At 41.9% G+C, this 18,065-nt stretch overlaps 1 protein-coding gene across 2 annotated transcripts in view; it reads left to right on the forward strand.

Annotated features, from left to right (window-relative positions):
- The first annotated feature begins 283 nt into the window (after positions 1-283).
- The window catches only part of LOC129703565 (rho guanine nucleotide exchange factor 4-like), a 61,089-nt gene continuing 43,307 nt past the window's right edge, over positions 284-18,065 (forward strand). The window contains exons 1-3 of one of the 2 annotated variants that reach the window (XM_055646153.1): positions 284-866; positions 4,975-5,184; positions 17,800-17,979. In XM_055646153.1, the coding sequence (XP_055502128.1) occupies positions 834-866; positions 4,975-5,184; positions 17,800-17,979 (423 nt within the window). In that variant the 5' untranslated portion in view covers positions 284-833. The remainder of the gene's footprint in view (positions 867-4,974; positions 5,185-17,799; positions 17,980-18,065) is intronic. The other variant, XM_055646152.1, reaches the window with a different exon arrangement.

Here is an 18,065-nt window from a genome sequence, read left to right on the forward strand (position 1 = left end):
AGCTGATAAGCAAATAATTTTCTCAAGAAACTATCATAGGACAAAAAAACAGTTGTGTCATTATGCAAAATTAAATTCCTGTCCCCATCAAGAAACATTCTTGGTTTAATTGACTTGTTTAAAATGTGTGAAATATAACCATTGCTGAAGTATCTGTGCTATGATGATAAAATGTCCTACACCTGGTTACAGAAGTGACCTACCCACCAGTCATTGTATGGTACAATTATGACAACACAGGGTGGTATAAGTGCAACCCTGAGTGAATGATTTGCTGCTATAATGTATACTTACAGTCAGTGCTGGCATTAAGCAAAGCTAAAGCAAAGCTGTTTTGGTCATGTCAACTAGTTGGTCACTTGATTAACATCCAAGAGCCTAATGTGGGAAATTGGAGCCTTTTCAGTATTCATTCTGACCACCACTTAGAATGACCGGAGCTATAGGCTTTGTCAAGTCGAGGTTAAGTTCATTTGTAAGTACTCTTAATTGTGAAATGTGATTCTGGCTTGTGAACCTCTCTTTGTGATACGCTACAGGAGGCTCAGAATTCCCCAATTCTGCAGGAGGAAATATCATGTTAGCATTTGACAAAGCATAAAGGCTCTCAAAAGACAGCTTGGAGATACACTCACGTGTGTGGTTTCCTGTGGAAATTGGAAGCACGTTTTAGTGCCATAAATTACCTGGGTGGTTGGTCATAGTTGAAGGGGGCAGAGAGCCACAGCTTCCTAATTATTCCCTGGGCATCTTTGTCGTCCTGTGCCCCTCCTTGGTGCCAGTTGCCAACCAGCAAAAAAACAACTTTTGATAGACACCAGAGTGTGTGGACAATGGCAGCTTTGGAACAGAGGGGAGCTGGAAAGGTGAGGAGAATGAACATTCACTGGGCTCTGGCAAGTCCTTTGAGAAAAAATGTTTGCAATTTTTTGAGATATGTATAACAGTTTGTGCATGTCTATTAGTGGATAATAATGGAAGATATCAAACTGTAAGATTTTTGAGATCTGTTGCTTTCCCTTCTACACTTTAGAGCATAGAACATAGAATAGAGATCAGCACAGCACTGGTACCGGCCCTTTGGCCGAAAATGTCTGTGCTGGACATGAAGCCAAGACTAAATCTTACACGCCGCCACAAAATCCATATCCTTCCATTCTCTGCTTATTCAAAAGTCTCTTAAAAGCCACCATCATATCTGCCTAAACCAGCAGTGCCTTTCAGACATTCACCACCTTTTGTGTAAAAAAAATTACCCTGCATATCTCCTTTAAACGTTGCCTCTCTCACTAAGTTATGCCCACTTGTATTTGATTTTTCCATCCATGGAAAACATAAATGCAGCAAATCCAACAATTATCCATGTCCATCCATTTCCCCCCCTCCCCCCCCCTACCCCTCCCTTTTCCCAAAATTTAATTTGCTTTTCCCATTTCTTATCAATATTTTCACCTTTCCCTATTCCATTTTAGCGATAAACTATTTGAACTTTTTTTAAACGAAAAGACTGAGTATTGTGGAAACAAAAACAACAAATACTTAAAATGCTCAGTGGAACTCATAGTTTGAATGCAGAGAGAACAGAGTTAATATTTCAGATAGATTATATTTCATCAGAGCATTTATTTGCCTCCCTTCTGCTGAATTTCTTTTGTTCTCCCCATAACCTCTCATGCTTGAGAATAGTGGTCAATATGGGCACAATTTTCCCATTGATCTCCTCCCTTAACCCGAAGCACTTTCTTTTTTTACCAGTATCAGTCCTCTTAGGCTTGGAGAACTTTATAGGATTAAATTAAAGAATGTTTAAGATGCCTTTCATACTCAGGATGTCTCAAAACAATCATACAACTAATGAAGAACATTTGATGGTTTCCTACACTATTACAGCTTAAAAACACTTTAGAGCATTGAACTGGTATCGAATATGAAAGAGTGTTAAATAAAACATGGGTGAGAAATTATAAATGAAAGGAGAAAAGGGAGGGCCACCCACATGGTATTTTGGTATTTATTTTATTTATGTATTACGTTTTCAAAGGTTTGTCTATGTTCCCAGCAAACTTCATTATTTATTCTGCATTTAAAACAATTTATGACAAGCAATTCCATGCCTTTAAATTAAAATGCAAAACCTGTTATGGTCCACTGGCCTTGGTTGTTAATCCTGTCATGGTGAGTCTCCCATCATCTTCCTCCTCACTGAATGGTTTCACCAGTGTGCTTGCCATCCAACCTATTTGCCACCATATTCCACCTCCCCTTTCCCTTCTTTTTCACCCATTCTCTGCTCCCTCCGCTCATCTCACCTCTTCCTTCATCCCTTTTCTCCACTTGTCCAGCTCTTCTACTCCTCCTGCCCTCCATGCTATTCTAAATTCTCTTTCCTCACTGTACCTCCTGTGTTCCTCCTCAAGACACTTCCATCTCTCCATCTTTTCTCTTGGAAATTAGATAAATATTTATACAACAGAAGCAATTGTGGGTGAACTCCTAATAGAAAGGAGGGAGGTGGGTACATGCAGCGATGGGGCAGGGTTTGGAATTGTGAGAGCAGGTGTGATCGCAAAACACAGTCTTGAGTGATGGAGGCGGGGGGGGGGGGGGGGGGGGGGGGGGGCAGTAGACTATAATCAGGAGATACATTTTTGGAGGTGACTCACTTGTGCAGGTACTCGAGTCTCTAACCTGCTCCTGTGAACATTATATTTACCTGACAAAACCAGTTACGTTTCTAGTCAATGGTGGCCTTAAGATATTGACAGTTCAATTCCAATTCAATTCCATGCTCATGAAAGTTAAATGGACATTCTTACTGAAAGAAGAAAGGTCTCGGCTCAAAACGTCTCCTATTCCTTCGCTCCATAGATGCAGCCTCGCCCACTGAGTTTCTCCAGCTTTTTTGTCTACCTTTGATTTTCCCAGCATCTACAGTTCTTTCTTAAACATCCTTGCTGAAAATGGTAATTCCCTGACACTTTCACAGAACAATTTTAATGTTTAACATTCTATTATAGTTATTTTCGGTCATAGACAATAGGCTATAGACAATAGGTGCAGGAGTAGGCCATACGGCCCTTCAAGTCAACACTGCCATTCAATGTGATCATGGCTGATCAACCATAATCAGTACCCCATTCCTGCCTTCTCTCCATATCCCCTGACTCTGCAATCTTCAAGAGCCCTATCTAGCTCTCTCTTGAAAGTTTCCAGAATATGCCTGAATATTCTCTGGGTATTGCTGTGCGCAAGCATGTGCTGCTTTACTGTTCTCTTGCTTATTACCTTGTTACAATATGGAATTGCTTGGCACTAGAAGGTTCAACTTACAGGCAGGAACTTCACCTAAGTATGTCTATATAAATATATTTTATTGATGATTATTTTGTGTTAAGTGCAGGATAAGGTAGTGATATTACATTAATAGTACCTGTATATTAGTTTGTGGGTTTTTTTCTGGAGTATCAGAGTTTGAGGGCAATCCTGCTAGAAGGATATCAAATTATGAGAGACATACAGTAGTTAGGGTAGACGGCCAGAAACTTTCTCCTCCAGGTGGAAATGCCAAAGACTAGAGGGTGCAACTTTAAAGTCAGAGGGGGAAAGTTTAAAGGAGATGTGCAGGACGTTTTTACACAGAAAGTGGGATATTGCCGAGAACATGCTTCCAGGGGTGGTGTTGAAAGCAGATACTCACATGGTGTGTAAGAGGCTTTTAGACAGGCACATGGATGTGCAAAGATTGGAAAGAAATCAATCCACGTGCAAGCAGAGGAGATTAACTCGGCATTATGTTCGGCACAGACATTGTGGGTCGGAGAGCCTATTCCTGTGTTGTACTTTCCTTTACACTCTCTGTCAAGAAACAAGAGGAAATCAAGAGTCTTTAATTGTTATATCTACCAACAATAGAACAATTAAATTCTTACTTGCGGCAGCTTAATAGGCCTGCAAATGGAACATATGTAATAAACAAAACAATTCAATTAATTAATAACCACAGTACTACAAGAACTCAAAATCCTTAGTGCAACCAGAGAGTCCATAAAAGTTCATAGTTAAGGTTAGTGTTGTGCAGTGTGCAAAAGCCTAATGATAGTTAGGAAGAAGCTATTCTTGAAGCTAGTGGTCATGGTTTTTAGACTCCTGTATGTTCTTCCTGATGGTAAGAGACGAGATCATGGTCAGGTATATATGTTTCAACTTTAATTAAAGTGATGATCGAATGCCAGGTCTGAAATTAAACAGAATGTGAAACATTAAATTTCCTGATCTGACCCCTTGTTTATCTACTCAACTGAGGTGTAATGCTAAGACTTTATTTGGCACTGGTCAGACCGCATTTGGAATATCGTGAGCCCCATTTTGGCCTCATATCTGAGGAAGGATGTACTGGCTTTGGAGTGGTCCCAGGAGTTATTGGGTTAACATATGATGAGCGTCTGACCGCTCTGGGCTTGTATGAATTTGGAAGGATGAGGATGAGTTTCATTGAAACCTACCGAACAATGAAAGGCCTGGATAAGAGTGGATATTAAGAGGATGTTTCCACTAGTGAGAGAGTCTAGGACCAGAAGGTGCAGCCCCATAATAAAAGCTTGTGTCTTTAGGAAGGAGGTTCTTTATCCAGAAGGCGGCAATTCTGTGGAATTCATAGCCACAGACCAAGACTTTAGGTATTTTTAAAGTGGAGATTGATGGGGTCATGATTTGTAAAAGTGTCAAGTTTTACAGGGAGAAGGTAAGAGAATGGGTTAAGAGGGAAAGATAGATCTGCCATGATTGAATGGTGGAGTAGATGGGCTGAATAGGCTGGGCTGAATAGCCTAATTCCACTTCTGTAATCTTATGAACATGAGCTGGTGCAGGAAATAACATTATAATCGGTATGAGTGTATTCTTGTTATGGACTTGGTTTTTAGAAGATTTTGTTCATTTAAGATGTTAAAATAGTTTTATTTTATGTTCTTGAAGTTAGGATACGATGCAGAAAAGGACGACTACGTTTTCTACGGTGAATACAGTGAGAGCCAGTCTGTCGATGTAACACCTCCACCTCCAACTTCACAAAAGCAGCTGAGTACCACAGACCGTGAAAAGAAAAATCGTCTGAGAAGCAATGTCGTCAATGAGATCATAAACAGGGAACGAGACTACGTCAAGAACCTAAAGGACATCTATGAGGTATATGTGGGTGTGATGTGGATGGTGCTGGAGAGAGGGGAGGGGGGAAGGGGGACTATATTATCTTTGGGATTGTCCTCGTGAATTTTTCTTCCTGACAGATTTTCTGCCACAAAACAGTACTGGAATATTGTCCTGTTACTGTTTTAATAAAAAACCTAAATGGCTAAACATAAAAAAAATAATTGAAGGAATAACATAATTCTTGGTATTTGTTTATTATTGTCATATGTACCAAGATACAGTGAAAAAAATTTGCTTCACGTGCTATCCAGGCAATTATACATCACACATGTACATCAGGCAGTGCAAAAGAGATCAAAAAACAGAGTGCAGAAAATAGTACACAGCTACAGTAGAAAGTGCAGATAAGAAAAAGTGCAAGGGCAGCAACAAGGTAGAATAGAAGATCAGAAATTCATCCTCAGAATTCAGATGTCCATTCAACATTCTGATAACAGCAGGAAGAAGTTGTTCTTGAAACCGATGGTACTTGGTTTCAAGCTTTTGTATCTTCTGCCTAATGGCAGAGGGGTGAAGAGAGAATGATTGTGGTGTGAGTGGTCCTTGATTATGTTGGCTGTTTTCCTGAGACAGTGTGAAATATAGATGGAGTTGATTGGGCGAGGCTGGTTTGGGTGATGGACTGGGCTGCATCCAAAATGCTCTACAATTCCTTGTGTTCTTGCACAAAGGTGGTTATCACACCATGCATTAGATATCTACTCCCCACAACACCACGAGGACTAGCATTTGGATAGGATGCTCTCTATGGTGCCAGTAGAAATTTGTAAGTCATTGGAGACAAGCCAAATTTCCTGAGCCTTTTGAGTGCAGGTCTTGGCTGCAGCATCAATACGGTTGGATCAGGAGAAATTATTAGTGATCTTTACAGCAAGGAACTTGAAGCTCTCAACCATCTCCACTTCAGCACCACTGATGTAAACTGAGGCGGTTCCTACATTCTGCTTTACGAAGTCAATGACCCACTCTTTAATTTTGTTGACATTAAGGATAGAAGTTGTTGTCCTGATACCATGCTACTAATCTCTCTTCCCTCCCTATAGTATGTCTCATCATTGTTTGAGATCTGACCCACTAAGTTCGTATCATCTGCAAACATAAGTTAAATTACAGTAGAATTTGGCCACACAGCCTTGGGTATATAGAGAGTATAACAAGGGACTATGGCCGTAGTCTTGTGGGGCATTGTCAATTATCACGGAAGATGTTTTGACCCCTTAATGATTGCAATCTATGGGTCAGGTAGTCAAGGATCCAGTTACAGAGGTCTAGGTCTCAGAGTTTGCAGATGACTGTTTAAATCAGATTCCCAATGCAATTATAGTTTTAGTGCAAGTACCAGACTCAGTGGACAATTCTTCTCCATATTTCTGTGCATGTGACGTATTCATGTTTGTGGCAATATTTTATGCACATGGATGGTACCAACCCTGTAGGCAATACTCATATTAAGGCTCCATGCTGAAATTCTACCACATATATCTGTTTCTTGCACAATTTTAGCTACCAACAGGAATGGCGAATTTTACAGCACCATCAAACCCTGACTTTGGACTTTGGAAGCAATCAATCAGCCACTTGCACCTTTGAAAGGGAGTTGAATGCAGGTCAGCCCAAGGAATGTTGCTGTAAATGGTGTGAGGAATGTGGGTGAGACCTGAACAACACTCTGACCTTATTTCTTCTTTGCTATGGGCGCTTCAGTGATGATCCTTGGATTCCAGCACAATAATGTGCAGAAGTAAAGGGTCAAGAGTCAACTCAGACCTCCTGTAGGACATTGGAGAAGAGGGGAGAAGCAGGTGTACATAGGGAAACCCTATTCCTTGTATCTATATGTGGCCATTGCTTATATGGTCCTCTTGGCTGAATATACATCTAATCACATAACACTGAACATTTTATCAAATCGCCTTGTGTTTCCTGCTTCGTATTGCTGTTCCATTTGCTTTTGCCTGCCTCAGCATTTCTCCCTTATACACAAAGGCTCAGCTGAGTTGGTGGATAGTCGTGTATGAAGGAACCACAGATGCTGGTTTACACCAAAGGTAGACACAAAATGCTGGAATAATTCAGCGGGACAGGCAGCATCTCTGGAGCGAACGAATGGGTGATGTCTCGGGTCGAGACACTTCTTCATACATGTCAGGGGGAAGGGAGATACATAGATAAGGAAGTGTGAAGGTCAAAGGGAATGGAGATCAAGGAAAATGTAGAATAGATCATCATTAGCTGGGAGAAGGTAACAATAAAGCAAACAGATAAAATGTAATCGGAGACAGTAAAACTAGTTGGTGGATTGGGAAGTGGGGAGGGATGGAGAGAGAGGGAAAGCAAGGGTTACTAGAAGTTAAAGTCAATGTTCATACCGCTGGGGTGTAAGCTGCCCAAGCAAAATATGAGGTGCTGTTTCTCCAATTTGCGTAGTTGTGTCCTTGCAGTCATGGAGATTGCAGATGTTTGTGAAGGGAAACAAAGCTGTTCTGGGGCTAGACGGCCCTATTCAGACTGCATCATCTGTCGATGAATGTGTACAGATTGAGCTAGCTTGCTGAGGGGAAGAGTGCCAGTGGTGGGACATAAATGTTGTTGTCCTGAGAGAGACCATCTGATTATTCCTCCACAACTACTGGCACTCTCTAAGGCCAGGGAATCACACGATCTTGCAGTCTGCTGGAGAACGGATCATAACACTATTGTTCAAAATTTGAGACCACTGGCAACAGTGGAATGCAGGGACAATTTGGCAGTAGGCTGCACCCTGCTACAGAACACTGCGCTTAGCTGGCAATAAGCAACGACAGACTGGTGATAAGCCTTGCTTTGAAGGTAGCAATCTGAGATTCCATTGAGATGGGTGTTGGGCTTCAACTGTGCTGCAATGCCAGCTGAGTGTATCCAACAGCTGCCAGCTGGTATGTGTATGGAATCAGATAGAAAAGCTTACATCTTTGAATGTAACTAAACATTCATTGACCTCTACTGACTTATCAGTGTATATGAGTCCCCAATGAGAGTTACACTGTATAGTAAACCCTCATTATAACAGACCATGGGGGCATGTGGAATGGTATCGATTATTGCCGATAGACTGAATTGAATTTCCTTTATTGTCATTCAAACAAGTTTGAACAAAATTTCGTACAATGCAGTCATGACAGAAAAAAGCAACACAACACACAATGAACACAATTTAACACAAACATCCATTACAGTGAATCTGCTGGCACCTTCTCACTGTGATGGAAGGCAAAAAGTCTTATCTCTTCCTTGCTTGTTCTCCCGCGGTCGAGGCTTTGTTGAGGCTCCTGATATTGAAGCCCTCGCCGGGCGATGATAGATCCCATGGCGATATTGAGCACTGCGAACAGGCCGATCCAATCTCTGCATTTCGGGGTGGGTGAAGCTGCTGTTGCGGGAGCTCCTGAAAATCGGTCACCAACCAGCGACCTGCGAGCTCCCGATGTTACCGTCCACAGGGCTCGCGGCTGAAGCCTCCGAAGCTCCGAAGTCAGGTCGCAGCTACAGCGCCACCACAGCCTCCAAAGTCAGCCAGCTCCATGATGGTGAGACCACAGGCTCTGCGACCGGAGCCCTCAAGGTCGATTCCAGTTGGAGGCCGCCAGCTCCACGATGTTAGGCCTCAGCGTAGACATAGATACAAGGAAAAGGTTGCATCCCTGTTGAGGGAAGACATTTTTAAAAAGTTTCCCCCACCCCCCACATATACACAACTAAAAATAAGATAAAAAGAAAACAAAAAGAAAGACATGGACTGCAGGCGAGCCGCAGCTGCTTGGGCAGTACCGCCACTTCTTGGGATTACTGAGTAATAGAGTATCATTGTATCTGTATATCACTTACATATACACCTCACGCAGGCTGGACAAGGTCACAAGCATAAACAAGGGTGAGTCGCTCCCCGGCCACTTCCTCCCCTCGTCTCTCCAATCAGGCAAGAGGTATAGGAGTGTGAAAATGCACACCTCCAAATTCAGGGACTGGTTAGCACATGACAAAAGCTTTTCACTGTACATGAGATAATAAACTAAACTAAACCAAACCAAAAACCAAACAGTAATAGAAAAAGAACAGCAGCTGCTGGTTAATACACAAAAGGGCACAAACTGCTGAAATAATCCAACAGGTCAGGCAGCATCACTGGAGAACATGGATAGGTGACGTTTCTGGTTGAGACCCATCTTCAGACCTTCGGGATCTGTAACAGGGCCTGGAATCCAGGTGAGTTGAGGGCCCTGACCTGTTGGTGGCCGGGGGAGAAGTGATGATCGGCGGAGCCAATGGTCGTGGCCTGTGGCCGGATGGAGTGCAGGTGGCAGAGGTGGAAGAAGGCGCGACCTGTAAGTGGCCAAGGAAACTACGGGCCGGAGGTGACGGCTTCTTCTTCTTGCCTATGGCTTGCACAGCCTAAAGTTGTATGACAACTTGTTCTATTTGATCTTATTTGATTGTGCACGCCAGGTTGATTGCGAAGGTCAGTAGATCCATCAACTATAACCGAAATCCATTATAAAGAGCGCCATAATAACGAGGGTTTACGGTACTGTTCACTTCTTTCATGTTATAGAGAGATGCAGTGCAATGTATGTTCAATAGCTGTAAGGTTATGTTCCTTTAAGGACGGGGAAATTACAATATGTTACATGGTTCATTACTGAGAGATTGATAGTACATTGCTTGCAGATCTAGTTGGACACTAATTGATGAAACCGTTTTTAACTTGACACTTTGTGTGTGAGAGAGTGAATGAATTAACCCATTGTGGAACAGTTCAGAAGAACCCAGCACACAGTACAACTTTTGGGAACATGCGCATCTAATAAGGACACACTCTGCAGCCTAGAGAACCCGTGCACAATGTAAATAGCTGCAAGCAATGCATGGTGAAGAGGAAATTGAAAGTCACCAGAATGGATTAAGTTAGCTATGCAGAGATGAAAACAATGACAGCAAATGCTACCCTAACACTTTAAGATGTTATTTAATGAAGTAATCCATCCATTAGTTTAAACACCAACTATCTTCCAGTTTCTTACAAAGAGATATTGAGTTGGGTTGCATAAGTGTCAGCAGCATGAGGGGGCAGTTGAAAGATCAGGAGGTCAACCTAACTGAATTGGATTCTCAATAGACATCTGCTCAGCTATAAAATTAAACCTTGAAGTGAAGGTGATCTGACCTTGCCAGCTGAACCCGTCCCGAGCCTGATGGTTACAATGTTTCCCAGACCCAGCCTGACCACCATGTTAATATAAGAATCTTACAGATGATTTTCATTTAGCAGAATATCAAACAAATCATCCTCATGGGATGAAGTACTGAGCTGGACATTTAAGGAGCTCCCTAAACTGGCCTGAGACAAAGATGGCACATATGGCAAGTGACTGAAGTATCAGCATGGGAGCAGTTTGTGATCAGTGACTGTAATTCTATTAGTTTTATTGCTGTAGTTATGGAGTAGGAAAGGACTGGCCCACAAGTTAAGGTCCTAAATTGTGGCAGTGCTGATTTTGGAGGAATTAGACAGGAACTTACAGAGGTCAATTGGGAGAATCTGTTTGCAAGTAAGAGGACAGCCGGCAAGTAGGTGGCTTACAAAAATGAGATAGCAAGAGTACTGGGATAACATGTTCCTGTTAGGGTAAAGGGCAAGGTTGGCAACTTTAGGGGGGACCCTGGTTGAAGTGAGACGTTGGGCCTCTGGACAGAATTAAGAAGGAAGCTCACATCAGATTTAGGCTGCCTTGATCAGGCAAATTCATCTGTGAGAAAATGAAGTACATGAGGACACTTACGAAGGCAATGAGGAGGGGGAAAGAGGAAATACAATTAATCTGGTAGGCAAGATAAAGGGAAATTCTGAAAGATTATATGGCTATATTAAGATTAAAAGGAAGGCAAGGGAAAGGATCTCACTTTAAAGATCAGCATGGCCATCTTTGTGTAGAGGCACAAGATCGGGGTGTTATTAACTGAATATTATCATGTTTTAGCTAAGGAATGGAGATAAATAAGTTGTGATGTCTTAGACCATATACAAATGACCAATGGAGGGTATTGGTGGTTTTAATGTACATTAATGTGGATAAATCCACATGGCCTGACCAAATGCATCCTAAGGCCCAGTGGGAATAAAATACAATACAATACAATAATACTTCATTAGCCAATTGACTAATTGGGAGTATAAAGATGGAGGTAAAGGGGATGTGAGTACAGGAAATGTTACAAAAGACTCCCGAATTAATGGTAAGGAAAGTTCAAGAAGGGATAAGAGAGTAAGGTCAGGGCCAATAGTGACCGGTGTGAGAGGGGAGGTGTCAAAGTGTTGTATATGAATGCACAAAGTATAAGAAATAAAGTGGACGAGCTTGAGGCTCAGTTAGAAATGGGCAAGTATGATATTGTGGGATTTACAGAGACGTGGCTGCAAGAGGACCAGGGCTGGGAACTGAATATTCAAGGGTATACCTCCTATCGAAAAGGCAGACAGGTGGGCAGAGGGAGTGGGGTAGCTCTGATGGTGAGGAATGAAATTCAGTCCCTTGCAAGGGGTGACATAGAAACAGGAGATGTGGAGTCAGTATGGATAGAACTAAGGAATAGTAAGGGTAAATAGACCCTAATGGGAATTATCTACAGGCCCCCATACAGTAGCCTGGACATAGGGTGCAAGTTGAATCAAGCTAAAATTGACATATTGTAAAGGTAATGCTACGGTTGTTATGGGAGATTTCAACATGCAGGTGGACTAGGAAAATCAGGTTGATACTGGACTCCAAGAAAGGGAGTTTGTGGAATGCCTCTGTGATGGATTCTTAGAGCAGCTTGCACTGGAGCCTACCGGGGAAAAGGCAATTCTGGATTTAGTGTTGTGTAATGAATCAGAATTGATAAGGGAACTCAAGGTAAAGGAGTCATTAGGAGGTAGTGACCATAATATGATAAGTTTTAATCTACAATTTGCGAGGGAGAGAAGTGTAAATCGGAAAGTGTCAGTATTACAGTTGAACAAAGGGGACTATGCAGCCATGAGGGAGGAGCTGGCCAAAGTTGACTGGAAAGATACCCTAGCTGGGATGACAGTGGGACAACAATGGCAGGTATTTCGGGGAACAATATAGAAGGTGCAGGGTCAGTTAATTCCATTGAGGATGAAAGATTCCAAGGGGAGTAAGGGACCACCCTGGCAGACAAGGGAAGTCCAGGACAGTATAAAAATAAAATAAAGTATAACATAGCAAAGATGAGCAGAGAAAGCCAGAGGATTGGGCAACTTATAAAGAGCAACAGAAGATAACTTAAAAGGCAATATGGGGAGAAAAGATGAGGTATGAAGGTAAGTTAGCCAAGAATATAAACGAGGATAGTAAAAGCTTCTTTAGGTATGTGAAGCGGAAAAAAATAGTTAAGACCAAAATTGGATCCTTGAAGACTTGAAAAGGTGAATTTATTATGGGAACAAGGAAATGGCAGATGAGTTGAACAGGTACTTTGGATCTGTCTTCACTAAGGAGGACACAAACAATCTCCCTGTTGTACTAGTGGCCAGAGGATCCAGGGTGATGGAGGAACTGAAGGAAATTCACATTAGACAGGAAATGGTGTTGGGTAGACTGAAGGGAATGAAGACAGATAAATCCCCAGAGCCTGAGTTGTAGACGCATTGGTGATCATTTTCCAATTTTCTATAGATTCAGAATCAGTTCCTGTGGATTGGAGGGTAGCTAATGTTATCCCTTTTTTAAGAAAGGCGGGAGTGAGAAAAAAGGGAATTATAGACCAGTTAGCCTAACATTGGTGGTGGGGAAGATGCTGGAGTCAATTATAAAAGATGAAATAGCGACACACTTGGATAGTAGCAACAGGATCAGCCCGAGTCAGCATGGATTTAATATGGGAAAATCATGCTTGACTAATCTTCTGGAATTATTTGAGGATGTAACTAGGAAAATGGACAAGGGAGAGCCAATAGATGTAGTGTACCTGGACTTTCAGAAAGCATTTGTTAAGGTCCCACATAGGAGATTAGTGGGCAAAATTAGAGCACATGGTATATGGGTTTGGATGCTGACATGGATAGAAAATTGGTTGTCAGACTGGAAACAAAGTGTGGGGATTAACGGGTCCCTTTCAGAATGGCAGGCAGTAACTAGTGGGGTACCGCAAGGCTTGGTGCTGGGACCGCAGCTATTTACAATATACATTAATGATTCAGATGAAGGATTAAAAGTAACATTACCAAATTTGCAGATGACACAAAGCTGGGTGGCAGTGTGAACTGTGAAGAGGATGCTATGAGGATGCAGGGTGACTTGGAAAGTTTGGGTGAGTGTGCAGATGCATGGCAGATACAGTTTAATGTGGATAAATGTGAGGTTATCCACTTTGGTAGCAAAAACAGGAAGGCAGATTATTCTCTAAATGGAGTCACGTTGGGAATGGGAAAGTACAACGGGATCTGGGGGTTCTTGTTTATTAGTCACTGAAAGTAAGCATGCAGTAAGGAAAGCAAATGGCATGTTGGCCTTCATAACAAGAGGAGTTGAGTATAGGAGCAAAGAGGTCCGGCCTTCTGCAGTTGTACAGGGCCTATGTGAGACCACACCTGGACTATTGTGTGCAGTTTTGGTCCCGCAATTGAGGAAGGACATTCTTGCCCACTCCCCCAGATTGTGGATGATCAGCCATGATCACATTGAATGGTAGAAAGGGCAAAATAGCCTACTCCTGCACCTATTGTCTAATATGTTTTGCAACATACGAGGAATTTCATTTGCCAAGTCAGTCATACAAATAAAAAGCAACAGACCACACAAAATACATTTTAACATAAACATCCACCACAGTGACTCCTCCACATTCCTCACTGTGATGGAAGGCTTTTTTATATCCCTCCAGTGATATCTTACTGCCCGAGCCATTTTATTGGCACTATTTTCTGTCCAGTCCATGTTATTGGTTTTAATGGATTCAGCAATGGATTTGACCTTACATCCAAGATTTTGGCCAAATCAATTTGTTTCTGAAGGGTATTCGCAAGGTTAAAACAGCCTCTTCTCTTGCACTATTGTCTGCTATTATATTTGCTAGAGCTTTATGTGGCGGATGTCCTAGAATTGTTAAGAATCTGGTGTGTTCGGTTGGGGTCATTATTTGCTGGATCACTGCCCATAAATCTCGTGAGTCTGCGTGATATACGCGCATTGTAGTTCTTAGATGATCCACAAAGGAAGCAGGTGATTTTCTATGATCGGGTATTTGACTTAAAATGGCCATCATCTCATTGGGATTCCATGGGGTATCAACTCTTATTGTACGGGGATTATTTACACTCACTAGATTGGCTGGATCAAAGGAAGGATTAGGCATTTCCCTGACAGGGAACTGTCTACGGGTTGCTTGTTTTGTTTTTGTACTTTCTGCCATATCAAGATCTATCTCGGTATCTTCAATGTTGTCTCACCCCCAGACTTCACTATCTTCCCCTTCACTAGGGGGTTCACGGTACCTTCTAAATGACTCCCTTTCGTCTCTCGCTACTCGTCCAACTCATCTAGGTTTAAGCTCGCAGGAATACCCTGGTCTCTATACTCTTCCTCTACCTTCTTTGTCCTTGACTTCTTGAATTTTCTTTTTTGTTTTGCTTCTGGTAGCGTGAACTCTCGTATTATTTATTATTAATGGAGCGGTCGGGGTTAAAGAATTCTGTGCTGCAGAATCTGACTGACTATTTCATTCACAAGCTACACAATGCATATTTGAAGTGCTGGGAACGCAAGAAGAATAAGGTGGTGGCCGTGGATTTCTAGTTTTAACACTTTCCCAATCTTCTAAGTACTCATCATCGTCCCACCCAAAACTAATGCCAGCTGTCGGATCCTCATGCTCGAGACCTACTGATGCCAATTTCCCTTCCCCGCTTCTCTCTAATACATCCATGCTCCTCTCTCAAGATGTCTCGAAGGTCGGTACGCTTCAGTATCCTCCAATTCTATTCCGAGTTGCTTCCTTTCAACTTGCCATTCTTTCAGTTTCTCCACTCGCCTTCCGTTCCACACAATAATTTTTCAACAATCCAATTAACTTCTTTGCCTCCTCACTATCGCTACATTGCCAGATAATTTGCTCAATGTACTTCACTCCCTTCAATGTACCCATGCCTCCCTCGGGCCATAATTAATCCCCTAATTCTTTATTTAATCCCCCTGAAAGGGTTTTCAATTGTTCAGCTCTTTGTGAAAATTTGCTGCATTTTAATTGCAACAGACATTTGGAATCGGCAGTCATATCTTGTTCCACGTGATTTTGATTCCCCATGTTTCTAGACAAAGGATGCAACTCCTAAGCCACTCGCACCTTCTTAACAATTCAGTCCTGCAGCTCGTTTCCTATACCTAGAACAACCTTAATTCAGACACATGCAACTGAACTCCAAACATGCAAGCAAAATTGTACACAGACAAGAAATTATACTAATTATTATCATACACAACCACAATCCTATAAAAACCGCAAGCCTTTGTCTAATATCGCACTTGCTAACTGTACAGTTCCAAAAACAAATCACAGTATATTTTAATCCCTCCTCATTGTGTGCTCAACCAACGGAACAATCCCTCCCCCGACAAAGCGATCGGAAGGATACGAACCCTTGGCCGAACAAGTGGGCGACAGATAGCACAATGGGCTAAGAGTTCGGCTGGCAACCGGAAGGTAGCCGGTTCAAATCCCGCTTGGAGTGCATACTGTCGTTGTGTCCTTGGGCAAGACACTTCACCCACCTTTGCCTGTAATGGAATGTACGGCGGCAGGCGCGGGCACACCGCGACGCCCTGTGTCTCCCTTTCAAGGGAGATGCTAAAAATGCATTTCGTTGTCTCTGTACTGTACACTGACAATGACAATAAATTGAATCATTTCATCATTTCATTTCATTTCATTTCATTTCATTTTCACAACCACGAGTCGGACTCCAATTATAACAACGGTCCCAAACAAACTATATCCCTATATAGTCAATTCAAACTACTATTACAACAGTGTATCTAACATTCAAAATTTAAATCAAAGGAAATACACAATAAACACAATGCAACAACAGCAGTCTTAAATACACTTTAAACTACTACTTTGAAGTTTTATTATAAACAGATTAATCTGGAAGAAAATATGTACACTTTAAATTGCCCAGGATCTCAATGTGAGATTTTGAATATTGGCAAATTTGACAAAAAATTTTCAGCTCGTTCTTTCCTATCTAATTATTTTTTAGTACGTAAATTTGACGTAGGCAAATTTGAATTAAAAATTTATAAGTAGACGTCTTTGGGGATATGGAATTCTCAGATTGATTAAAGTATTTTCAACCAATTTATACTCTAATCACTGAGTTCCCGATAGCTTTACGAGACTCCTCCCCCGTATTTTCAGAGATCCAGATACCCTCACACAGGCGGGGATTCTAACCCACATAGGCTCACCTTATCAAAAAGGATGTTATTTTCCACCTACTTGGTATCGGGTGGCAACGTGTAATCTCTTCACGCTGGCAGTCGATGCCGATTTTTAGAGTGCCTTTCCAATCTGCGCTCCCAGCAACAATGCAGTGCTTTGCCTCTTAGCACTGTGTAATACCCAGTTTTGTTTTCCAAAATCCAGTCAATCGGATATCCAATTCTGGGCAGGGCCTTTAACCCAGTTTATCGAACAGATGGTCTTAGCAGCAGCTGTAGCTGTTGACTCAGTTTAAGTTTTATGGGCCTTTAACCTAAAGGAGAGGGACTTTAACCCAATCCTAAGAAAGGGTGCTTCTAACCCCAAAGGCACGAATGCCCCCAGTACCTGCTAGACTATCTATTCTATGATCTCGTTGGGACCCTTGCCCAAGTTCGCGAATGATCGATCTAGTGAAGTGGGGAAAACCGATGCAAAGACCACATCGTGCTGCCGATTTCTCCCCTCGCGATCTGGAACAGCTCAACACCCTTGATCGCAAACTTGTCAATTATACATATCGATTACATTAAAGTATTATTGACAGTCCCCCAACCCAATTGCAAAGAGTCCCAAACAATGGTTCTCCAGAAGCTTCTGGAAGGAAGTCAGTCAACTGAATAATGCAACATTTACCCTGGCAGTACAAACAATTCAGCCTGGGCTTCCCACTTCGGTCAATCAGCAAACAGCAGAGCAACAGTCTTGCAACATTATTTACATTATTTACAATCCCTTTGCAGTAATCCAATCAAACCCATGCATTTATAACACCTTGAAGTTTCTTTGCAGGATTCCCATACATATTATCAATAGAGAGGACATCTGGATCTTTCCCCATCATCTACAGGGCTCAGACTGGCCGGCGCCACCCACAACCTGTAATTTTCCACAGACAAAGGTTAAGCAAATGTCACAAATGCAGGAATCCTCCATTTTATAATGTCTTCAATTTGGCCAATATTAACACCTTTAATAAATTGCTTGTAAAAATTCACATGTAAATTCACATGTAAATTCTGCTGTAGTATAAGAAATTTTAATTTGGATCCTTGCTGTCTATTTTTATTCCAGGGTTACTACAAGCAGTGCAAAAAAAGACCAGACATGTTCTCAGAAGAACGACTCTGCATTCTCTTTTCAAACATCGAGGAAATTTACCGATGCCAGAAAAAGTTTCTGAAAGCTTTGGAGAGGATGTACAACCCACAACATCCATATTTGAGTGAGTTTGGAATCGTCTTCGTTCAACAGGTGAGTTATTATTTGGTCCATCCAACTGACAATGCCTTTAATCTCTTTAATCAAAAGATTTGTTGAGAAACCTCGCAATTAACCAT

This window comes from Leucoraja erinacea, chromosome 14 (genome assembly GCF_028641065.1).
Source record: "Leucoraja erinacea ecotype New England chromosome 14, Leri_hhj_1, whole genome shotgun sequence".
NCBI classification, from domain to species: Eukaryota; Metazoa; Chordata; class Chondrichthyes; order Rajiformes; family Rajidae; genus Leucoraja; species Leucoraja erinaceus.